Consider the following 26852-nt stretch of genomic DNA (forward strand, 5'->3'; position numbering starts at 1 on the left):
TTTTGCATATCCAGAATTTTTGCTTTTCCGTTCCTCTAAATTCTAAACCTATGTAAATGTCTTACAGTCTGCACCGGATATAGCAGAGAGAACACAGCAAGACATTTCTGAACACGGCGGAATCACACATCAAAGGTGTAAACTGCATTCATTGTGCCTGTGACACATATATTCTATTTAATCCCCAGGACATGAGCTGTTTTTCTGCTTCTAATCCTATCCGTCTTACTTTTCCAGCATTTGCACCCACTAGCGCGACTTCCTATAATTGTCTGCAATGATGATCTGAAGTCATGCTTGTGCAGCTACACTCCCATCTCCTTGAGCGCAGTCCTGAGATGGTTAATAATCCTTAGATCTGATTCCTGAGCTCCATCATTCACTGCAGAGGTTGGGACTGTAGAAGCGCGGTTAATAGGGGTATTGGAGGCGGAGAGGTTATGCTTAGAACAGACATCATGTGACTATTACTGTTTTGGTACCCATGCAGGCAGAATAGTTCTCAGCATCAGTCAATACAAGGGATGGCAGGGGCTATGGTAGCATATCCAAGCAGCTATCAAAACATGTGTTGCATTGCTTGAACAGACGCCTTGGCTGGATTACCAGGGCTGGGATTGAGCCGTCACATAAACGAGGGCAGGAGGCTTGGTGTAGGGGGGGATTATTTATCAGGTGGGGGTCTATACTCTCTGGATAATGCATCAAAGCACCAAGCTCCGTTCTCTCAGCTTGAGCTGTCCGGAACGTTCATCTGATGATATGGATTCTGCATTGGGGGGTCAAGGAACAGAAAAACTGCCACGGCCATGTGGGTCTAATCTGGGGTAAGAATCATCATCATCATCGAGACCCCACTCACTTCTCCCGTTCTGTTTTGTCCCAACCCTCACATTGTTGATGCTGTTCGCATTACAATACATCTCCCCCCCCCCCCCCCGTCACCTCCTCCATAAACTCCCTAAACCCACAGTCATGTGTGAAATGATGAAAGATCCGACAATCAATGTAAATTATGGTTTATGCTGCAAATGAAGCGAGAAGCGATGATACATCAGTGCTAGTTAATGTCATGCGGGGAGAGGGGTATTATCATAGGGACCGCGCTTAACAGCCTCCAATGTTTTGTCATTTTCTGCATTGATGGAAAAATTCTGATCTCCCACCGTGCACGTTATGTGGGTTATAGGAGCATCCTCTATAGGGTAATACATCCGCTATATACATTGTGGTGATCTATACAATCCATAAGACCTGTTCTATACAGATAGTAGCAGGCAGCGAGATGACAACCACAGCTGACAAGAGCTTGTTCTGTGTCTAACAATGGTTACATCAAAAGACGCTCTGCGGTATTCACTCCGTGCAAGTCATGGCATTATCATATACTGCAGTGTGGGGAGCAAAAAGTAAACTGAGAGGCAAACAGCCATTTGTAAGGATGACAGGCGCTCGCCGGAGGATGAGACACATTTACAAAGTCATCCGCAAGATCTTTGATCTGACATTAAAATTGCAAGGACATTAGTTATGCAAAGTAGGAAATAGCAGTCTCTGGTGTGTAGTTACTGCGAAATCTGCAAAGCCGGAGGGATTCATCGGTGCATAGTAATTCATGCACAGGATTAAGTCAATGTGTTGATGTACAGCAGATGTTGACAAGTCAATGTATTTTATTGTAATTGTATAATGCACGGCGGCTCGGGGGAGATGTGACTATAAAGTGGTGATCTGATCATTACATGGAGGATGTACACAGGGCAGGGGGTTCAGCCTTCTTCTTGGCCCTGCACCTTGGATAGGTTATAAATGACCTGTAATATGTGCAGACGTGCTCTACGGTAGACTCAACTGAATTTCATAGACGATAATGCAAAATGTGTATAATGCATATCGAAATTATAGGATTAAAGAAGGAAAAGGGTTAATTTTACAATATATTCCAATTTCGCGTCCGGGCTCAAAGGACAATATTGGGTTTATAGCTGTATATTGTTTGTGACTAATAGATAGCCGGTTCCATAAAACCCTAATAATTGAAAGGGTTAATAGAAAGAGATTATTAGATTTGAGGGCACAAGCTGTGAAATCACAAATCTCCTTCTGGCACCAAGACCCTTATCTGTGGCCATCTGTGATGAGAGCACGCGAGGATAGGGGTGAGATGGCAGCGTGAGCCGGGATATTTATCCTAATGAAGTCCTGTGTTTTCCTCTTAACCTCGTAGTCACGTTTCTGCATTAACAGGCAAGGAGGTAGGACCCTATTCTTGGTTATAGGCACCCGCCGCCATATTTCGGGAACTGTTCTGCTACACTTGTCTTTAGTGGTATTGGCGTTTTTGAAATATTGACTTCTTTTTACAATATGGAATTCACTCTATGGAAATTTCCTGCAGAAATTTTTGCAACAGTCCCATACATCTGAATAGGACGTGCAATAAAATGTGTGCTTTGTGCAAAAACATCCCGATTAGGAGAAATAGATGTACAGTCATAGAAATTACTGGACCTGTGACATGATTTCTATGCCATATATACTATATATTACTGTATATAAATATATGCACCTGGACAGTCCATGCCAATGGACTATAAGGAGGACTAACTTCTTAAGATGGGGTTCACACCAAGGAGCCATGTTATCTCCCATCATCAGAAAGATCCCTAAGGAGACTTTACACAGAAAATGCACCACAATCGCTGTGTGTGAAGCCAGTCTTAGACGAAAACAGGAACCAAGAGTAAAAATGGAAGCAAAGATTACACAGCAGAATATTTATAGTCAGTCTCCACCCAGTAATGCAGAGCTGAGATTAGTATTCACCGGACTATGTCTACCCTGTCATGTCTCCTTACTAGCAAATTCCTGTTTTCTAAAATGGGGATGTAGTTGGTGTAATTCATGCAGATTCCAGGGCAGGGTCTGCCCCTTCTGGTGCATCAGTCATCATTAACGCTTTCTCAATAAATACAAGGATATGTATGCCATCCGATAAAAATTTGAATGTAAACTGTGCACGTGTGAATAAGGCCTTATTCAGGTCAGATGAAGCATCTTATACAAGGAATGGTTGCAGATATGGGATTGTGGCGCACAACATATTTAGACTTCATTACTAACATTACATCCACTGGATTACTTAAATAGACAAGACTCTTCTCAACTTATTATTATCCCATAATAATACCTTATCACCTGTTATAGAGGCAAACAGGTTAAATAAAAATGCAGGTCCATCAGGTTCAATGTATATTACTACAGACCCAGAGGAAGGGAAAAGTTCTATAAAACTATAAAGATGCCAATAAATAAACTATATTAGGGTGAAATTCTTCACCGACTCCAACATTTCAGAATAAGTGTCAGAATAAATCCATAGATCAACCTGTCATAAAATTCACTAATTACTAACTATAATTTGTTGTTAGATTAGAGGGGTATTCCCATAACTCTTGTTCACCAACCTGCAGGCTCTGCTCTCTTCACTTCCTGGTTTTCTCGGCACATTGGTGGGCAGGGTTTCACTTGCTGTGCTATCTGCTATGTTTGCAGTCAGTAATGAGAGATTGGTTGTAAATGCATTACCACAGTATGAAGCTGATGTAGAGGCTGATGTAGTAGAGCTGGATTTGAGTCAGTTTGTAATACATACAGAGGTACCGGACTCCCTATCTCAGCCCTTATCAGCCAAATTCAGTTAAACTGGCTGATAAGTGGAAGAGCTGATGATAAAGAGTTTAGAAATCCCCGAGCTCTCACCTCCCCCTCCCCTACCTGAGGAGCTCCGTTACTTATCAGACATACACAGCTCAGAACTGCTGCCGAGCACTCAGCCCCTCCCTCCCCCCCTGAGAGCAGGCAGCTATGTCACTGAGGGACTGAGCAAATAAGCCCGTGGTTCGGGGCCCGTGGTTATAGAAACGCATGTAAACAATGAAGTGAATAAATTAAGATTACGGCCAAACAAACCAGTTTTGATAAAGCAATGTATTTAGAAAAAGTCTTAAATCCACATAAACTAGCAGTATAGATAGATCCTTGTGATGGGACAACCCCTTTAATTCTAACTAGGTATCTAAATCAGTGTGGACTACCCATGAACAATTATTATACTCTGGGGTATTTTCAGACCCCAGAGTATAACGATCGGAGACCTCAGAGGTGGATCAGCCTGGTCCACGTGACGTCTGGGACATCATCAAACAGGCCTGCAGAGTTCGAGAGCAAATGAGAGGTGAGTAAGAGTGTTTTTAATGTTCCCTCACCTCCCCTGGCCCTACAACCATTATACTCTGAGGTCTGAAAAGACCCCAGAGGATAATGATAGCAGTGTTTGTGGGGTTTGCGGGCCTGTGGCCTCACTTACTGATCCGTGCTCCTGCTTACGGCCATCTCCTCTTCCCCTTCTGCTTTCCAAGAGGCCACAGCCACAGGATATGGAGTTACTCCAGCAGGTAACAGCCTATTAAAAAAAACAAAAATGTCCCAGGCCCTGTGGCAGCCGCTACTCCTGCTACAACGGTATTTACAACACTGACCTAGCTCTTTTTGAAATGCTGATATGATATCTACCATTACTAACTCCTGGGGTAGGGCATTCCATGGTTTTATTACTCCAGCCTCCACCCACACATCCCTCTACCAGATTGGTTTACCACTAGAACTGGCATCAATTAACTTTATAAGTCATGCCAAAAAACTATGGGGCCAAGGGGTCCTGCCCCAGCCTGCCCTGCTCCTCCTACATTCACACAACGTGGCATGTGTAGCGTGGAACGGGGAAACACATAAAAAACAAGATACACGCGTGAAGACTGGAATATGGTACATATTGAGTCAGAATTCAGTGGCATTTAGCTATGGGTGCTTTCATTTAGGATTAAGAAAGTTTTAGGCTAGGGAGTATATACTCTTTAAGTAGATAGTTGTATATATTGTGTCTCCAGGTATGAGAGCATTTCCTGGTTTACCATTACCATCATGAATCAATGAGCTCCTTCCTGAAAATACTAGAGCTGAAGAATGTCGGATCTGACTTCCATGGAGACAAAACACTGAATCACTGCAAACCCTGGTGATGCATACTCTATAATTACTGACACTTCCTGCAGTTCTGTACAGGAGACTCCACTTTCTTTAGCAGTAAATTATAATTGATTTGGCCTACATTGCCTGGATCCTGATACCCACCAGTTTGTGATCTGTACTGCAAACATACTGCATTGGTACAGAACCAGTGAAACCATTCTAGAATGGGAATAACTATCAGGGTAGCAGACATAGCAGCAGCTATGGGGCCCAACAACTACAGTCATGGCCAAAAGTTTTGAGAATGACACAAATATTATATTTTCACATGGTCTGCTTCCCTCTGGTTTTTATGTGTGTTTTTGTCAGATGTTTTTATCACATACAGAAATAGAATTGCAATCATATTATGAGTAACAAAAGCTTATATTGACAGTTAGAATGAGTTAATGCAGCAAGTCAATATTTGCAGTGTTGACCCTTCTTCTTCAGGACCTCTGCAATTCTCCCTGGCATGCTCTCAATCAACTTCTGGACCAAATCCTGACTGATAGCAGTCCATTATTGCACAATCAATGCTTGCATTTTGTCAAAATTTGTAGGTTTTTGTTTGTCCACCCGTCTCTTGATGATTGACCACAAGTTCTTAATGGGATTAAGATCTGGGGAGTTTCCAGACCATGGACCCAAAATCTCTATGTTTTGTTCCCTGAGCCATTTAGTTATCACCTTTGCTTTATGGTAAGGTGCTCCATCATGCTGGAAAAGGTATTGTTGATGGCCAAACTGCTCTTGGACAGTTGGGAGAAGTTCATCTTGGAGGACATTCTGGTACCTTTCTTTATTCATGGTTGTGTTTTTAGGCAAGACTGAGCTGATTCCCTTGGCTGAGAAGCAACCCCACACATGAATGGTTTCAGTCTGTCCCTGATGTTTTTTCTGGAGAGAAGTGGCTTCTTTGCTGCCCTCCTTGAGACCAGGCCTTGCTCCAAGAGTCTCTGCCTCACAGTGCGTGCAGATGCATTCACACCTGCCTGCTGCCATTCCTGAGCAAGCTCTGCACTGCTGGTAGCCCGATCCCACAGCTGAAACAGTTTTAAGAGACGGTCCTGGCGCTTGCTGGTCTTTCTTGGGTGCCCTGGAGCCTTTTTGCCAACAATGGAACCTCTCTCCTTGAAGTTCTTGATGATGCGATAGATTGTTGACTGAGATGCAATCTTTCTATCTGTGATACTCTTCCCTGTTAGGCCATTTTTCTGCAGTGCAATGATGACTGCATGTGTTTCTTTAGAGATAACCATGGTTAACAGAAGAGAAACAATGATGCCAAGCACCAGCCTCCTTTTAAAGTGTCCAGTGGTGTCATTCTTACTTAATCATGACAGATTGATCTCCAGCCCTGTCCTCATCAACACCCACACCTGTGTTAATGGAGCAATCACTGAAACGATGTTAGCTGGTCCTTTTAAGGCAGGGCTGCAATGATGTTGAAATGTGTTTTGGGGGATAAAGTTCATTTTCTAGTAAAATATTGACTTTGCAAGTAATTGCTGTTGAGCTGATCACTCTTTATAACATTCTGGAGTATATGCAAATTGCCATTAGAAAAACTGAAGCAGTAGACTTTGTAAAAATTAATATTTGTATCATTCTCAAAACTTTTGGCCATGACTGTAAGGGGCCCATTGCCACTGAGGCCTAAGGTGCCATGAATGATAACCGTGGATGTGGAAAACTGAACGCGCCTCCAGTACTTTACATGCACACCATAATTCCTGCATGTAACATATGCTGTGATGTCACAGTGTTCACAGTCATCTTTTTGTGTGTAACTTATCCCTTTAATTGATATAGTGTATATTATCCCTGTTCTATGACATCACTATGATTATTATCCCTGTTATTATCCCTGAACTGTGATATCACTATGTTTATTATTCCTTTATTGTAACATCACTGTGTACATTATCCCTGTACTATGACATAATTGTGTTCATTATATATATTTGGTGGCATAATTGAGGACATTATTGCTATTCTGAGACATCACTGTGTGTATTATCTCTGTACTGTGACATCACTTTGTGTATTATCCCTGTACTGTGACATCACTGTGTGTATTATCCCTGTACTGTGACATCACTTTGTGTATTATCCCTGTACTGTGACATCACTGTGTGTATTATCTCTGTACTGTGACATCACTTTGTGTATTATCCCTGTACTGTGACATCACTGTGTGTATTATCCCTGTACTGTGACATCACTGTGTGTATTATCTCTGTACTGTGACATCACTGTGTGTATTATCCCTGTACTGTGACATCACTTTGTGTATTATCCCTGTACTGTGACATCACTTTGTGTATTATCCCTGTACTGTGACATCACTGTGTGTATTATCCCTGTACTGTGACATCACTGTGTGTATTATCCCTGTACTGTGACATCACTGTGTGTATTATCTCTGTACTGTGACATCACTGTGTGTATTATCCCTGTACTGTGACATCACTATGTGTATTATCCCTGTACTGTGACATCACTGTGTGTATTATCCTGTACTGTGACATCACTGTGTGTACTATCCCTGTACTGTGACATCACTCTGTGTATTATCCCTGTACTGTGACATCACTGTGTGTATTATCCCTGTACTGTAACTTCACTATGTGCATTGTCCCTGTACTGTGACATCACTGTGTGTATTATCCTGTACTGTGACATCACTGTGTGTATTATCTCTGTACTGTGACATCACTGTGTGTATTATCCCTGTACTGTAACTTCACTATGTGCATTGTCCCTGTACTGTGACATCACTGTGTGTATTATCTCTTATTGGGGAGATATGCTGTTCCCAGGCAGAGCCAGGCTGAGTGTGCACATACATGAGGGGATCAGGAGACATAGCTATTGTGCCCCTATGTGTAGGTCCAGCACTAGGTTAGGCTATCATTGTATAACTGATGCATCCCATCCTGCGAGTGCCTCATCCCCATTATTGTACACATAGACACACCACATAATAACTAATTGCTTCCATTTTGATGAGAACAATTAAACTTGAGTGTGACAAAGCACATAGACATCGCTTTCTGGTCTGATAGTCTCACAGCGCCCTTCATCTACATTAACACATCCGTAATATATCACTTGTCGCCTCCATCTTGTTTCATCTCAGAAGGCATTAGTGAAAGCCGTAATTGTTTATCACTGGGGATTTATGTATTACCAGCAGAAATTTGGCTTTAGGGATGGAAGAAACTCCAAAAAAATTGTAAATACTTATTTTATGGTTGTCATTGATGACAGTAATGCTTTGTGGCAAGGCCAAGAACATTTTCTAGGAAGTTCTTCTTTTATCGTCACTTCTTTGCGAAAGAATACAGGCGATAACCGCATCAAGGATCACAAAATAGTCATTAGAACTGTTTCTAACTTTATGGCCTCCAACAGTCCTATTCTGTGTTTTTTAAGGCGATCATATACAATACAGTGCAAAACTTTTAGGCAGGTGTGTAAATGCTGCAATGTAAGAATATTGTCAAAATAGAAGTGTTTATTTTTGTCAATTAACCAAATGAAGGGAAGGAATAAAAGACAAATCTAAATCCCATCAATATTTGGTGTGACTGCCCTTTGCCGCCCATCACTTTTTTTTCGCAGGAACTCGGCAGGGAGGTTGTTTCCGCCATCTTGGTGAACTAAGCACAGATCTCCTGTGGATGTAGGCTTGTCCAATCCTTCTATCTCTTCATATGATCCTAGATTGACTAGAAGATGTTGCGATCAGGGCTCTGCGGGGGCCGGATCATCACTTCCAGGACTCCTCCTCCAAAGGGCAGTCACACCAAATGTTGATGGGATTTAGATTTTTCTTTTGTTAATTTAATTTTCTTAATTGACAAAATAAACTATTAACACTTCTATTTTCAAAAGCATTTTGAAACTTTTGCATAAGACTGAACCTTGAATAGCTGTTTGGTTGGTCGAACATGTGTGTATTCTGAAGTAAACTGCTGCCCGACACCTCTGGAGGTGACTAATCTCTCCTAAGAATGAAAGGATGAGGTTTATTGAGGTTCGACATGCTTGATTCTTCTGTTGGAAGAGAGTTGGGAGATCCATTAAACATATAGGACCAATGCTCAGAGATTGTCAGATCTGAACCTTCAACATTTCTATCAAATAATATATGGGGTGTATTTTAGATTGTTGCAGACCACTATACATATATGAAGTCAGACATCTATACACATGAACATTGGTATGGCCGATTGCATTTTCATTTCAAAAGAGATGTAAGGCTCAGTTTGGGCCATTCCGTTCCTCTCTCTGCATTTTTCGTGCGGAAACCATACGGACCCCATTATAGTCTATGGGGTCTGCGGGTTTCCTAACATGTGGATTAGGTTTCCATTCGAAGGGTCCCCAAGCGGACTTCCCGAACGGAAACCCATGTGCAGATGTGAACCGGGCCTAAGATAAATGAACAGAGCCAGGCTATACAAGTCAACTAGTGTTGATAATTTTCAAGTAATATTTGCATTTAGAAACAAAATGAGTTTTAATGATGGGCCATAGACACCCAGCCACTAGAGCCATATGCTCCCTTTTGCATCCTTATAGCTATTGTAGGACCCTGTTATGATATAAAGCAATGCCTGCCTACAGTAATATAAGGTAGACTGCTTCTATACTGTCCATCAGAGGTATACATCAGAAGGATTTCCCCAAGTCCAACGAGCCCCTCTTTCAGCCTCCTTTGTTGTATATGGGCGTATGAAAACATTTAAAGTATGTGTCAGGATGTTTCCCAGCACATACGGCAAACAGATGCTGCAAAACGCAACATGAAAGCGGCTGTAATTTTATGTCATCACGTCCACCGCAATTCACATAAACAAGGGATTTATCCTTCATTTAACTCCTTTGTGAACTGAAAATCCACATCAAAGTGGATCCACATCAAATCTTTTTACGAAAATAATACTGTCTGAAGGTTTTGTTTTTTTTGGATCATTGCAAATCAATCCTTTCAAATCCTATACATATATGACTGATACATTAGTTCACCATCACTAGATCTTCTGCCTGGTCGCTGTACAAGCCCCTCTATATACAGCCGGAGAGTCTAGATTTGTAATAATGAGAAATATCAAACCTGACATGGCAGGTCTTTGCTATTAATGGGGTTATCTAGGATTAGAAAACATTTCTTCTTCATAGGAAGTGACATCAGTGATGTCAGGATTGATGTGATGTCACTTCCTAGGAAGAAAAAAGCAGCCATGTTTTCTAATCCTTTTAAACCCCTTTAAAGAGGACCTTTAATGTCCTCTTACAATAGGGGTGTTAAATACCTCTAGGGACAGTTCTCTGAATTCAGCACACTGTCAGCTTTGCCAGTATTTACCCCTTTTCCAGAGATATTGATGACATTAGTTTCAGCACCGATATCCCTTCACTGTCACAGGGGCCAGCCTTACAGCTCAGCATCATCAGTGGGATGTTAGGATCACCTCCCCTGGCATTACAAGACTATGGAAGCAGGGCTTAGCAGCGGTAGCCTCTTCCACAGGTCCTGGAACATTAGGGGGCCTAGCAGGCCCCTATGTGTTTTTTAATTTTTTTAATAAGCTGTTACCTTCTGGATTATCCCAAGCAGGTAATAGGCTCTATTTACTTACCAAACTTCACTCCGAGTGAGGATCGGTAAGTGAGGCCGCGGGCACCTGAACCCAACAAACACTGCTATCATTATATTTCCGGGTCTTTTCAGACTCCCAGGTATAATGATCATTGGACCAGGGAAGGTGAGACAACATAAAAAACAGTGTTACTTACCTCTCCTGTGTTCCGGCAGGATTTGGGCCTGTTTAGTGACGTCACAGATGTCACGTGGCCCAGGCCAGTGTCATTAGGAGTCGCGATGCTGGCCTGGATCAGGTGACATCTGGACCAACATTGAAGAAATTTGTGGGGAGTGCGCTAGAGCCAAGGAGAGGTACATAACAGTGTTATTTATGTTTGTATCCTCCCCTGGGTCTTCAATCATTATAGTCTGGGGTTTGAAAAGGCCCAGGAACCTTAGGGGACCCATAAGCCCTGGCATAACTTGAATGGTTCACAATGGCCTCATCTGTCAATGGATCCATAAGCCTTGGGGTCCATAAGTCACGCTTACCACACAAAGGTGATTAAACTTCTTTGATCACCTTTCTGAATTCCTCTGATCACTGGTATGTTGCACTTTGTAAATTTATTACCCCTGTCCTTTGGTGAACTGGGGTGAGACAATTTATGACACTTAGTCTTCCACTGTCAAAATTAACCTTTCATGCCAAATGGAGAAACTGGTTAGAATATAGTCCAGGACGAATTCTGTGGGGGGGAGGGGTTGTACCACGAAAGGGGAGAAAATTGCTGCAGACCCTTAAGCCACCAGTTACGCCACTGCTAGCAATATATACCACTGCTAATGTCGGAAGACATGAAAGGTCCTCTTTAAGCTGTGTATGTGCTGACATCACTGGAGCAAGAATACCCAGGGCATCTACTATATTCCTCCTCTGAAAGAATACATCAATATCTTGCAGAGCACAAAAAAAACATATTTTAGATATGGTACTTAAAGGTGATGTCTAGAATTTTTATTATGATGACAATCCTTAGACGTAGACTTCGTACAGATCACCTTCTGAGTATCAGAATCACAAAGCACCATCCGCTATATAGCAGTAATGCCAGGGTACTACAGCTCTGCTATACAAGATACAATACCTTTTGTGTTTGGCACCTGCACCCAGAGGAAGAAGGATCAGCTGATCACTTTAGTGCGGGATCTGATTGCCAGACCTCCTCCAAAGAGATATTGATGGCTTATCCTGAGATCATGATATTTTTGTTGAAATTTGCCCAAAGACCCAGACAATCATTTAAGGCCCAGTTCATATCTGCGTTCGTGTTTCCGTTCGGGATGTCCGTTTGGGGACCCCTGAACGGAAACCTAATCCGCATAAAAAAGTGGTTACCTTAGGAAACCCTCAGACCCATAGACTATAATGGGGTCCATGTGGTTTCCGATCGGTTTCCACATGAAAAATGCAGAGAGAAAAGTCCTGCTTTCATGTGGAGAAGGGAACAGAAACCCCGAACGCAGATGTGAACCGGGCCTCAAAAGTTTTTTTTCCGCTGCAGAAACATATTGCGAAAAAAAGAGCTGTGGAAAAGCTGTGTTTTCAAAAACACATGCATTTTTTTATATACTCTGCATGTCAGTTTTAGCTGTTACATCCTATATTGAATAGGGGAAGGAAAAAGCGGGGAAAGCAATGCAAAAACTCCAGGAAAAAAAGCCGTCCGCTTCCATTCATTCTATTCGAAAGGGCCGCTCGCTCGCTCATCTCTAGTTTCTAGGACTTTCCCCTCTTTCCTTCTCTCTCCTTTCTCCTATTTGTTCAGCTCTTATTCACACCATTGATTTGCATTGAAGTTGGGAATGTTTTGTGACGCCATCACTACTTATTATCTGGATTGTGTGACAATGTGCTTTGTATCCATTATTTTAAGCTTGTTTGTTTCTCGTGATGCTTGCAGAATGGCTTTGGTTCCTATTGTGCCTTGTTTTTCTTTTAATGTAGAATTTTAATAAGAGTTGGAAATGTATATTTATAATAATTGTATTTACAGCTTATATTGTAGTCATCTGCTATAGAACAAGAAGGTGGATGAAAGGGGTAGGCAGAATGGCAATGGCAACATCAAAAGCTTGTGCCTTGTGTTTGCTTCGCGAAGAGGGTGGCATTGCAGACTTGCTAAGTACGTTTCAATGGTTTTAGTAAAATCCTTTACTGAAGCCAGAAATTATAGTTGAAGCTGAAAACTTCTGGAAAATTCTTCCATGGGAAGTCTAAGGTCTTATTCACACTGCGGTTGTAGAGACAATGAGAAAGAATGATTGTATTCGCGTGTTCGTTGGTTTGACAAATGGAAAATATGGTCAGACTTGCCCTACTAGTATCATCCATGGACCCAGTAGAAATAATTGGATCTGTTTTAATTGCATAAAATGGAGTGGTGCAAAAACTATGCCAGTTAATAATGGACACGTGTGTTGGGTCAATGGAAAGACCCATGAACTTATTCAATTTTTACATGCAGAACGGATGGCACCCATCAAAAATGGAAAAACAGAATGGAACGGATGTTTAATGGTTTGTGCAACGTCATTCATTGAATGAATAAGGACTAAGGCCTAAGAGCTCATTCACAAGGGGCTGATTTTTAGGTAGATTGGAGGCAGTGTCAGAGTTTTAGGTATCAGTATAACATGAAAAAGTTGCAAAATTGTAGTGTGAAGAAGTCCAAAAAGTTGCAAAACTTTTGGAACATCTTGGCATTAAAATTCTGGAGTGCAGAGGTTAACAAACTCCACCAATTCTTGTTTTTTTTGTTTTTTTGACAATTGTGAGCACCATATAGGGGCTCACAATGTACATTTTTACCCTATCTGTATGACTTTGGCATATGGGAGGAAATCCATGCAAACACAGGGAGAACATACAAACTCCTTGCAGGTGTTGTACTTGGCAGGATTTGAACGCAGGACTCCAATGCTGCAAGGCTGTGGTGCTAACCACTGAGCCACTGTGTTACCCCAAATTTCAAAACGTGCATACAGTGACATTGTTTAGCTTTTGTGATATTTTGATCTTTATTGGTACCATGTTGTCCTATTTACATGTATTTTTCTCACTTTCTCCATTGCTTTTCTTAGCAGGAGCAGAGGAATCCGAACGCACCTTAGCTGCCTTTCACAGAAGTCAGACTCTCTAAGTGATTTCTCATCTTTACAAAATGATGCCAAACACAACCAGGCACTAAAGTAAGTGTTCCCTTGTCGACATTCACATATATATTACTATGCATCTCTGTAGCTGAAGACTTGCTCACTGATACTATGACTGTATTACTATAGATGTGTCCTGTTTCAATACTCTATAGTCATAGTAATCTACTATCATAGTAGCCTGCAGATCGGTGTCACTTATACTATCTACAATAGCCAATAGCTCATGTTGCATTTTTCTTGCTAGAAAATGCTCTGGGGAAATGAGAAGAAAAATTTTGCAGAATCTATTAGAGAACAGAGACTTTCAACTAGCGTTTCCCTAATAAGATGTGAAATTGGAAATGGTCTCATTATTATCTAGAGTGATCCAACAATAAAATGTGTCTCTGGGGGGGAGTTCAGCTTCTTACAGATTTGTCAGAGAACCTTCGGTAGCAATCCATAGGATTAGGGAGGGTTCAACTTCTTACCCTGTATTTTTGTTCCAGTTTTTTATGTAGTCGTGATAAAGCCAGAAGTAGTGTTTGAAAATACTGTATACGATATTCCACATTTCATTAGCATTCTCCTTGTTGGATCCACTTCTGGCTTTGACACTAGGTTCACACTAGCGCTCGGGATTCCGTCGATTGGGTTCACATGGGGTCCCAAAAGACAGAGACTCTGTCCGCTTAAGAAACAGTTACCCACAGAAACCTGCGGACCCAATAGACCAGGCATAGGGAACCTTTGGCTCTCCAGCTGTTGCAAAACTACATCTCCCAGCATGCATACTTGCTCTTCTGTTCTTGGAACTCCCATGGAAGTGAATGGAGCATGTCGGGAGTTGTAGTTTCACAGCAGCTGGAAAGTCAAAGGTTCCCTACCCCTGCGATAGACTCAGGGGTGAACCTTCCCCTTTCGCCGCCCGAGCTAACTGCAGAAAGCTGCCCCCCCCCCTGCCGGGAGGAGGGGGCGGATCGGGGGCGTGACCGGATGGATTGGGGGCGTGGTCAAGTGAAGGGGCGGGGCTTATCCCCGTTCGCCGGCAGAGAGTAGGCCCGGAGACTGCCTGCTCTCTGCCTTAGCGTGAGGGGAGGCTGCTGGAGCAGCGATGCTCCAGTGGCCTTCCCAAACCACCGCTCGGTGATAAGCCAGTCCAGGACAGCTTGTCCTGGACTGGCTTAGGTTAGCAAAAATGCCGCCCTCCCTGAGGCCCTGGCATAGTGCCGCCTGAAGCACTCGCTTCAGGTCACCTCATGGGAGGTGCGGCACTGGATGGACTATAATAGGGCCCACGACGGTTTTATAATGAAACCAGCAGAGTGAAAGGACTTTTCTCTCTGCCGATTTTAAGCGGAATCTGCAACAGATTTGAATCCACCTTGATTTAAAAACTTCACTGACATTTTTTGCAAAAAAAAATGCTATATTGGAAACCACCGTAAGGCTAAGAGCCCACAGGCCATATCCGCGGCACTAAAGCACTGTGGGTAGAACCGCTGCGTGAACGCATTGCACAGTTTTCCTCTGCGGACTTTCTCTTAACATTATATCTACAGGAAAGCCGCCGGCGTTTCCATAGATATAATTGACATACTGCAATGTGCAAAGCCGCAATGGCTTTGCAAATCGCAGCGTGTCCGTGCTGAGATCTTTTCCGCAAAGTGGGGATGGGATTTGCATGAATCCCATCCACTTTGCCTGCACTGTACAACGCCGCGATTTTTCCCCGTGGCGTTTCCAGTCCGTGGGGCCCCGGCCTAAGACTTCATGTACATGACCATATGCAGTTCACAGGTCAGTAAAAATGCAATGGATGGCACATGAGCAGTGCCGCACCTCCCATGAGGCGACCTGAAGCGAGTGCTTCAGGCGGCACTATGCCAGGGCCTCAGGGAGGGCGGCATTTTTGCTAACCTAAGCCAGTCCAGGACAAGCTGTCCTGGACTGGCTTATCACCGAGCGGTGGTTTGGGGAGGCCACTGGAGCAGCGCTGCTCCAGCAGCCTCCCCTCACGCTCAGGCAGAGAGCAGGCAGTCTCCGGGCCTACTCTCTGCCAGCGAACGGGGCTAAGCCCCGCCCCTTCACTCGGCCACGCCCCGATCCAACCGGCCACGCCCCCGACCCACCCGGTCACCCCCCCTCCCCCCATCCGCCCCCTCCTCCTGGCGGGGGGGGGGGGGGCGGCTTTCTGCAGTTAGCCTCAGGTGGCGAAAGGAGCAGGCTCACCCCTGCACATGAGTTGGTATTAGAGATGGGCAAACCTCTGAAGATTCGTTTTGTCGGGTTCTGGCGAATCAATCCTATGGTTCGTTTCGGTCCGAGCTTTTTCAGATGGAACTGGAATTGAAATTATACTCTGGGTTCTCTTCAGACCCCCCAGTATAATAGGTGGAGGCCCAGGGGAGGTGACAAAAATACCAAACACTTATACTCACCTGCTCTCCTTTGGGCCTCCTCTGTCTTTGCCTCCTGGGTGGTGTCATGTGACCCGTTAATGGGCCTCAGTGGTCACATGGGGTCCGCCAAGTGTCATCCTGATATTCATGTAACAAATACATGTCACAAAGAAATGATCATTGCTGGTTTTCCTTTGTGATGCCATCTTCTGCACTAAGTGATGTCATCCTGTGTGCATCTGTCAATCAAATGACATCACTTCCTGTCTCAGTGACCTTGTGATCTAGTTACACAATAAACGTAAGCATGGTGGTCCCTGTCAGTAACTCATATTGGGGTTGATGATGCTTGTGGAGGAGGTGGAATATACATATAACTGGGCGTTACAGTAGAACCCCAAAAACAAAGATTCCTTTTTGGAGGCACAGTATAGTCAAAAGTCAATTTGGTAAATGCTACAGCAGCCAGAGCACATATCACAGTAAATATCAGAGATTTAATACTTGTTTTTTTGGCCAGGATTCAGATTATGCCTCTAAATCAGCTTTGTAGCTACGAGATCAGTCGTAATTAAAATGTGCTTCCAAGTAATTAAATTACACATTCTACAAACTGAAAATACTGTTACTGCTAAACAATGTAACAGATCGGATGTGCACCAGAACAGCACAATAATAACAATGTGAGATATATATACACAGTGCTGTGCAAAAGTGTTAGGCAGGGCTGGAAACTGGTAATAGTTTAATAGCTGTCAATGAATAAAATTCAAACAGAATGAAGAAAAGAGAAATGTAAACCCCATCACTATTTGTTGTGAGTGCCATTTGGTGGAGGAGTCCTGGAAGTGATGATCCGGCCCCCACAGAGCCCTGATCTCAACATCCTCCAGTCTGCCTGGGATTACATGAAGACACAGAAGGATTGGAGCAAACCTCTCCGAGATGGCGAGATAACCTACCTGCTGACTTCCTTCAAGACTGTCAACTGAGAAGCAGTGATGGAAGGCAAAGGGTGGAAACACCATATTGTTGGGATTCAGAATATTGAATATTGATGGGATTTAGATTTCTATTTTCTTTATTCACTTCATTTTGTTAAAGGGAGTCTGTCGGCAGGAAAATCAGTTACAAGCTAATAAAAGTGCATAGGAGAGCAGCTTTACACTTTCCAATGGTATCTTTCTTATGCTGCATTGCAGCTCCATTTTACTGAAAATCAGTGTTTTATTCTGATGTAAATGAGCTGAAAAGGGCTTAAGGGGTCTTTCTTGTCCTGCCAGGGCTTCACTCTCTGCCCCTAACTGCAGTCTAAATGTGTCAAAGTAGAAGATGCTACTCAAGCAATGGAGTGCAGAGCAGAAGAAGAAATGCCCTAAACACTTCAAGCGCTTTTGTATAAGAATAAGACACAAATTTTCATAAAAATGGAGCTGCAATATAGAATAAGAAAGGCATCTTTGGAAAGTGTATATTTGGATATGCTATACAACAGCCTCAGGACCTACTTGTAGTTTGAAGTTGAATCATTGACCTCTGTGGTAGGTCTAGGTATGCTCTGTGACCTGGGCAGAGGCCATTGTGCAAGGAGGGGAAAGAGGTGGCATGTTACCATCACTTATTGTCATTGGTGAGTCTTGTGCTATCTCTATATAAGCATGATATTTCATTATAATCCTTCCAGTTGTCTGGTGACTTCAGAACAGGGAGTATCATCTTATTTTGTAGCCATTAAACAGTACCTTTAAGCAATCTGATGAAACAGTCCCTTTAAGGTTTAACTGAACAACATAAAAAAAAAAGGATAAGAGTAATAAGATGCTCCTATTTACTCTAAAATAAGTGTATAATGACTACAGTTATCAGTAAGGCGCCCATAACTCACTTCATAGGTCATCTGTACCAGATCCACCACCAATCAGCTGAGACACAGAGAATGGAACAGGAAGCAGACAGCTCTGTTCAGTGTAGTGGTCAGACCAGGTACTGCAGGTCAACACCCACTCATTTAATGGGAGTAACTCAGTTCCACCACTACACAGAGAACAGCGCTGTCTTCCTCGTGGATGTCAGATATCCAGAGATTTCATATTAGGATATTTCATCAATATTTTTAGCCAGGAAACCCCCTTTGCAACTACAGTTGGTGAAAATGACCAATGTCAACCCTGAGTTGGGTGAAATTTAACAATGGACAATGTAAAGTAACATACTGTCATTATATGGCAAAAAGTTGCCCATGTTCAAAATTTTCATTTGAAAGCCAGAGAGATCTTTTGTTCACACCAAAGACTTTTCATCCATGGATGTTGATTTTTTATAAAGTAACAAGCTTACCGATAAGGACAGTGCATTATGTCACTGAACAGAAGAAAAGTTCATGTATCCTCAAATTTAGTACTTATGCCAGATAATTCCTATATACTAAGTATATAACTGAGCATCTTCTTATCGTAGAAAGTTCTCTCCTTGCTCCCTGTGTTCTAGAACCAACCAGTCAAGGCTTAAGTATCTGTTTCGCTCCCACAGACGACTGACTGCAGAAGAAGCCAGGCGGTGGGCTCGCTCATTCGATCTGCTCTTGTCTCATAAATGTGAGTATAGAGAACATGCAGGGGAAAACGGAAGGAAAACAATCTTCTACATATCTGCTTGTAAGCATCCTGGATGGATTGTTTTGCTTGCGCCTTAATGAAACTGGAATGCGTACAACTATAACAAAGCTACAATAATGGCCTTGCTGTGTGCTGTAATGAACCTGTGGCACCATTATAAATCTCTATAAATGACTAGGCTGATGTTATTATGGTGGCAGAGATTGATTGTAGAAATTAATTAATGTAAGATTTTCCCATGTGTGTCAATGAATAATGAGGAAGACACTAGTCATAGAGTAATAAACAGCCATCATCTCGTGTTAAGCTGATATTATTACTATCCTATGGCATTGTACCACGCGTGGGCTGGAAATGATTACCATCCTGTGGCACTGTACCACGCGTGGGCTGATATTTGTGAAAAAATTCAGGTCAGGACTTAACTCACTTCTTGGATATAAATGTATTACACACATCCTTGGGGAGCCAGTGCAATTCTAAGAGCATAATAAATGCTACAAAAATTAAAAAATTCTACCACAAGGTCCGCAAGGATAGATGCATACTTATGTAGATCCATCGTGCCTTCCACAATGATAAGTCCACCAGATGGCTGATGACACGTGCCTTCTGCGATTGGTTATTTAACGTTGACGTCAAAAGTAGGTGGTGGTCACATTAATGTGACTGGACTGTGTACAGTGTTGGCCAAAAGTACTGGCACCCCTGCAATTCTGTCAGATAATACTCAGTTTCTTCCAGAAAATGATTGCAAGCACAAACTCTTTGGTATTAATATCTTCATTTATTTTGCTTGCAATGAAAAAACACAAAAGAGAATGAAAAAAAAGTCAGATCATTGATAATTTTACACAAAACTCCAAAAATGGGCCGGATAAAAGTATTGGCCCCCTCAGCCTAATACTTGGTAGCACAACCTTTAGACACAATAACTGCGCACAACCGCTTCCGGTCACCATCAATGAGTTTCTTCCAAGGCTCTGCTGGAATCTTAGACCATTCTTCTTTGGCAAACTGCTCCAGGTCCCCCCTGAGATGTGAAGGGGGCCTTCTCCAAACTGCCATCAAGAGATCTCTCCTCCCCCACAGGTGTTCTATGGGATTCAGGTCTGGACTCATTGCTGCCACTTTACAAGTCTCCAGTGCTTTCTCTCAAACCATTTTCTAGTGCTGACCTGAAGTGTGTTTTGGGTCCTTGTCCTGCTGGAAGACCCCTGACCTCTGAGGGAGACCCAGCTTTCTCACACTGGGCCCTACATTATGCTGCACAATGTGTTGGTCGTCTTCAGACTTCATAATGCCATGCACACGGTCAAGCAGTCCAGTGCCAGAGGCAGCAAAGCAACCCCAAAACATCAGGGAACCTCCGCCATGTCTGACTGTAGGGACCGTGTTCTTTTCTTTGAAGGCCTCTTTTTTTTTCCTGTAAGCTCTATGTTGATGCCTTTTCCTACTTTTGTCTCATCTGACCAGAGAACATTCTTCCAAAACGTTTTTGGCTTTCTCAGGTAAGTTTTGGTAAACTCCAGCCGGGCTTTTTTATGTCTCTGGGTAAGAAGTGGGGTCTTCCTGAGTCTCCTACCATACAGTCCCTTTTCATTCAGACGCTGACGGATAGTACGGGTGACACTGTTGTACCCTCGGACTGCAGGGCAGCATGAACTTGTTTGGATGTTAGTCGAGGTTCTTTATCCACCATCCGCACAATCTTGCTTTGAAATCTCTTGTCAGTTTTTCTTTACCGTCCACATCTAGGGAGGTTAGCCACAGTGCCATGGGCTTTAACCGGTTAAGGACCAGGCCCAAAAGTATGTTAAAGACCAGGCCTCTTTTTTCAAAACTGACATGTGTCACTTTAAATGGCAATAACTTTGAGACGCTTTAACTTACACAAGTGATTTTGAGATTGTTTTTTTCGTAACACATTATACTTCATGTTAGTGGTAAACACTAATCAATATTTTTGCATTTATTTATAAAAAAAACTAGGAAATTTGATGGAAATTTGAAAAAAATTGCAATTTTCAAAATGTGAAATTCTCTGCTTTTCAGGCAGATAGTCATACCATCCAAATACATGAATAAATATTATCTCCCATATCTCTGCTTTATATTGGCATCATATTTTGATTGTCTTTTAATTTATTTTGGACGTCACAAGGCTTACAAGTGTAACAGCGATTTTCCAGATTTACAAGAAAATTCTCCAAACCAATTTTTTAGGGACCACTTCAGTTCTGAAAGTAATTATAAAGGCCTGTATAATAGAAACCCCCATAAATTACCCCATTTTCAAAACTGCACCCCTAAAATTATTCAAAACAGCATTTGGGATGTTTGTTAACCCTTTAAGCATTTCATAAGAATAAAAATAATATGGCAGTGAAATTTAGACATTTCATTTTTTTTCACTAATACATTCATTTAGACCTAAAATTAACACATTCACAAAGGGTTAAAGGAGAAAATGCATCTGACAGTTTATTGTGCAATTTCTCCCGTGCACAGAAATACCCCACATGTGGGTGTAAACTGATTTTTGGGCACACGGCAGTGCATGGAAGGGAAGGAGCGACACTGGGTGTTTGAACAGCAGATTTTGCTGGAATAATTTTCAGCGCCATGCCTTATTTGCAGAGACCCTAGAGTACCAAAACAATGGAAACCTCCCAAAAGTGACCCCATTTTAGAATCCAGACCCCTCACAGAATTAATCAAGTGGTATAGTCAGCATTTAGACCCTACAGTTGTTTCACAGATTTTACTAACATTGGGATGTGTAAATGAAAAATTACTAAAATGTCACTTTATCTCCAAAGTTTTCATTTTCACAAGGGGTTAAAGGAGTAAAAGCCCCCCACAGTTTGTTAAACAATTTCTCCTGAACACGGCAATACCCCATATGTGGCTATAATCTGCTGTATGGGAACATGGCGGGGCTCAGAATGGAAAGATCGCTATTTGGCTTTTGAAGGGCAGATTTTGCTGGAATATTTTTCAGGTCCCATGTCGCATTTGCAGAGCCCCTAAAGTACCAATACAGTGGAAACCCCCTATAAGTGACCCCATTTTGGAAACTACACCCCTCATAGAATTCATCTAGGGGTAGAGTGAGTATTTTGGCCTCACAAGTGTTTCACAGATTTTATTAACATTGGGACGTGAAAATGAAAAATTACTTTTTTTCCAAATAAATCGTCCATTTAGCGCCATAATTTTAATTTTGCAAATAGTTTAAGAATTAAAAGCCCCCACAGTTTCTTACACAATTTCTTCTGAACACGGCAATACCCCATATGTGGCCAAAATCTGCTGTATGGGTACATGCTGGGGCTCAGAATGGAAAGAGCGCTATTTGGATTTTGGAGGGCATATGTTGCTGGAATAGTTTTCTGGTGCCATGTCGCATTTGCAGAGCCCCTAAAGTATCAATACAATGGAAACCCCTCAAAAGTGACCCCATTTTAGAAACTACACCTGTCAAGGAATGTATCAAGGGGTATTATCATTTTGAGCCTAAAATGCTTCCCAAAAATTAATGTACAAAATGAAAATTGAAATTTTTTAAAATATGCCATTTCGGTGCCCAATACGTTGCACCCACTTTGTGTTGTCAGAGACCTGCACTCCTAAAACTATTAAGTGGGCCATCCCGGGGGTCAAAAAATTATATATGTGGGTGTAAACTGCTGCTTGGGCACACAGCAGGGCTCAGAAGGGAAGGACCACTGTGCGTTTTAGCTTTTGGGGTACAGATTTAGACGGACCCTCTGGGCACCATGTTGTTTTTGCAGAGCCCTGGAGGTGCCAGTAAAATGGAATTCACCAAGAAGTGACCCCATTTTGTAGGGACAATTTTAGGGTCTCTGCAAATGTGACATGGTGTTCAAAAACGAAGAATCTAAATCTGCACTCCAAAAGCACATATTGCTCCTTCACATCTGCACCCTGCTGTGTACCCAAATGGCGGTGTATGCCCACATGTATGACACTGGTGTACCCCGGATAACGGACTTAATACCATATGTGGGTAGAAATGGCTGTTTGAGCACAGCTGGGCACAGAAGGGAAGGAGCGCTATTTTGGTTTTTGGAGCACAGTTTGGTTTTTGGACGTCATGCCACTTTTGCAAAGCCCCTGAATTGCCAATAAAGTGGAATCCGCAGACATGTCACCCTATTTTGGACACTAGCCCACTGATGGGATTTATCAAGTGGTGTAGCGAGAATTTTTAACCCTTGAGTGTTGCATTTATTTAGTTTCCAGAAATGAAATCGCAACTGATAGAGAAGTTAAAAATGAAAATTTTACAGATTTGCCATTTCAGTGTGCAACATGTTGTGCCCGACTTATGTCAGCAGAGACACTCCAAAAACTGTTTAGCGGGTATCCTGGGCACAACAGCTTTTAGACCGTTCATCTCTGATACAAGTCGGGCACAACATATTACGCACTGAAATGACGGATTCCTGGAAAAATGGTCATTTTCACCTCTCACAATCAGCCGCGTATTTATTTATGTATAATAAGTTATAGCAACACTTGGGGGTTAAAAATGCTCTCTGTACCCCTGGAGAAATCCTTCAGGGGTGTAGTTTCCAAAATAAGGTCACATATCTGGGGATTCCACTTTACTGGCGCTTCAGCTCTGCAAAAGTGTCATGGCATCCAAAAACCAAACCGTCTGTGCTCCAAAAACCAAATGACCCTTCTTCCCTTCTGTGTCCGGCTGTGCCCCTATATCAGTTTATACCCACATATGACATTACGTCCGTTATCCCGGGTACACCAGTGTCATACATGTGGCATACATGTGGCATAAACTGCAGTTTGGGCGCACAGCAGGGCGCAGAAGGGAAGGAGCGCTATGAGGCTTTTGGAGTACAAATTCAGATGTTTGGTATCTGGGCGCCATGTCATGTTTGTAGGGCCTGTAAGGTACCAGAAAAGTGGATTCCCCAAAGGAGTGACCCCATTTTGAAAACTGCACCCCTCAAAGAATTTATCAGGGGTCTGTAGTGAGTATTAGTATCCGGACGTGACTGCACAGCGGATGGCGAAGAGAGAATATATAAGCTGTGCGGAGGAAATTGCAGACACCAAATTCCCTACTATGTCCCAGTAGCTCCTATGATTGGGGGAGTCACTCTGGGGGTCACTTTAGGGGTCACTTCTGGTGTCTGTTCCCTCATAAGGTGTAAATCTGGGGTGTCCCCTGATATCCGCTCGCACAGCTTATATATTCCCTTCCTGACGCAGCCAGTTGTGTTCAAATAATTTGGCGATTTTTGCGGACTTTTGTCTTCACATTGTGAGATGCTATATTTTCTTTATTTTTCTGGTGACGCAGCCATATAAGGGCTTGTTGTTTGCGGGATGAGATGCATTTCGTAATGACACCATTTTTGGGTGTCTACATCTTATTGAATACATTTTATTAACCCTTTTTTGCTGGATTTAGAAAAAAAAAATCAATCCTGGCATTGAGTTTTACTTTTTTAATTTTACACCATGCAGCGTACAGTATAAGTAACATGTTCCCTTTAGGGTGCATGCACACTGAGTAACGCCGGGCGTGTATGAGAGCCGTACACGCCGGCATTACAGCAGACTGCCGAACACTTCCCATTCACTTCAATGGGAGCGCTCGTAACAGCGGCGTTTACGAGCGCTCCCATTGAAGTGAATGGGAAGTGTTCGGCAGCCCTGCTGTAACGCCGGCGTGTACGGTTCTCATACACGCCCGGCGTTACGTAGTGTGCATGCACCCTTATTCTGCGGGTCGGTACGGTTACGGCGATACCTCATTTATAGTATTTTTTTATGTGTTACTAGTTCTGCAGAGGAAAAACACATTTGGGGACATAAATCAATGTTTTTTGCATCGCATCTTCTAAGAGGCGTAACATTTTTATTTTTCGGTTGACAGTGTTGGTTGAGGGCTTATTTTTTGCGGGACAACCTGCGCTTTTTATTGGTACTGTTGTCGGATGCATATGACTTTTTGATCACTTTTTATAGCATATTTTGTATGGTGAGATGGCAAAAAATCATTACTTCCGGCGAGTTTTTTCCGTTTTTTTTTCCGGCGTTCACCGTGTACATTAAATATTATTTCAGTTTTATTGTACAGATTGTTACGGACGAGACAATGCCAAATATGCATTGTTTTTATTACTTTTTAGTTCTTTTTTTATATAATTCATTTTCCATAGAGAAAAAGGGATTTTTGGGCTTTATAACTTTATTAATTTTTTTCATACACTTCATTTTATTTTTTTTTTCATTTTTTTTTTACTTTTTCATGTGTCCATTTAGGACACTTCAATCAGCAATACTTTGCTGATATAGAATGCCATGTGAGACACAGCCTGCAGGTGTCCCACATGGCATTCCGTAGCAGGATGTCAGGCTGTGTAGACGCACAGCCTGACATCAGAAGGTCCTGGCAGGATCACCAGGTATGTGGGGGCTCCGGGCAGTCTGGGGTCACTGGCCAGACCCCAGACTACCTTTTACTGCTATCGGCACCCTCCGATCTCGCCGCGGGGGGTGCCGATCAGATTCAATTGTCGGCGGATGCCTTTCGATCGTGCCGTGATGTTTCACGGCGCGATCGAAAGGGTTAAAACGTCCAGTCGGACTCAGTTCCGACTGGACGTTATTGAGGAAGGGGTTAGGTGTTAGTAACACCTAACCCCCGTCCTCCCCGCACCCATCCCCCCGCGAAATAGGTACCTAAAGACAGGACATATTTTGACAATAGTCCGGTCTTTAGGTACCTGGACCGCAGGCCGTAAATTTACGTACGGCGGTCCTTAACTGGTTAAACTTCTTGATGACACTGCGCACGGTAGACACAGGAACATTCAGGTCTTTGGAGATGGACTTGTAGCCTTGAGATTGCTCATGCTTCCTCACAATTTTGCTTCTCAAGTCCTCAGACAGTTCTTTGGTCTTCTTTCTTTTCTCCATGCTCAATGTGGTACACACAAGGACACAGGACAGAGGTTGAGTCAACTTTAATCCATTTCAACTGGCTGCAAGTGTGATTTAGTTATTGCCACCACCTGTTAGGTGCCCCAGGTAAGTAACATGTGCTGTTAATTACACAAATTAGAGAAGCACCACATGATTTTTCAAACAGTGCCAATACTTTTGTCCACCCCCTTTTTTATGTTTGCCATGGAATTATATCCAATTTGGCTTTTTGACAATTATTTTTGTGGTTTTCCATTGAAGACAAATTAAATGAAGATAATAATACCAAAGAATTTGTGATTGCAATCATTTTCTGGAAGAAAATGAGTATTATCTGACAGAATTACAGGGGTGCCAATACTTTTGGCCAACACTGTATATATTACTAAAAGTGAAGAGCGGTGTCATGTAATCTGTTTACATTGGCTATTTGTGGACTCCTATTCTTATGATTGCTGGGGGTTCCAGCAGTCAGACCTCTAGCAATCATGGCCTTATTCCCTATCCTATGGCCACCAACTCCAGCTCTTTGTATCATTCAGTAGACGCCACTCCACTGATCCTGGTCCAATTGGACCATTTTACAGTTTGTAATCTGTGGGGAATGTGGCACCAAGTGTTCAATTATTCTGCAGCGCCACCACAGGTGAAATGAAACATTGCACAGCTTCTACTGAAATCAGTGGATTGTCACCCAAACATCTTCTTTAAGGATTTTTTTTTTTATGGAGGTTTGATAAAACTGGATATATGTTCTATGACACGCTGATTTATACTGGACTTTATTATTCTATAGATGGTCGCTCTGCGTTTCGTGCCTTCCTACAGACTGAATTCAGTGAGGAGAACCTTGAGTTCTGGGTGGCATGTGAAGACTACAGAAAGACTCGCTCAGTAAACAAACTGCCTGCAAAAGCTCGTCGTATTTTCCAGGAATTCATTGACGTCCAAGCTCCCCGAGAGGTAAAGCAGAAAGCCCTCTTG

The 26852-nt window shown here is 42.6% G+C and overlaps 1 protein-coding gene across 4 annotated transcripts in view; it reads left to right on the plus strand.

Moving 5' to 3' along the window:
• The first annotated feature begins 280 nt into the window (after positions 1-280).
• LOC142218930 (regulator of G-protein signaling 8-like) overlaps positions 281-26852 on the plus strand; it is a 404296-nt gene continuing 377724 nt past the window's right edge. For 2 of the 4 annotated variants that reach the window (XR_012717483.1, XM_075287930.1), the window contains exons 1-4: positions 281-827; positions 13814-13921; positions 18757-18863; positions 26665-26831. Coding sequence is in view for 3 of the 4 variants with exons in the window: in XM_075287930.1 (XP_075144031.1) it covers positions 700-827; positions 13814-13921; positions 18757-18863; positions 26665-26831 (510 nt within the window). In the remaining variant the exon portion in view is untranslated. The remainder of the gene's footprint in view (positions 828-13813; positions 13922-18756; positions 18864-26664; positions 26832-26852) is intronic. The other 2 variants (XM_075287932.1, XM_075287931.1) reach the window with 2 other exon arrangements.

Source organism: Leptodactylus fuscus, chromosome 9 (genome assembly GCF_031893055.1).
Source record: "Leptodactylus fuscus isolate aLepFus1 chromosome 9, aLepFus1.hap2, whole genome shotgun sequence".
NCBI lineage: Eukaryota > Metazoa > Chordata > Amphibia > Anura > Leptodactylidae > Leptodactylus > Leptodactylus fuscus.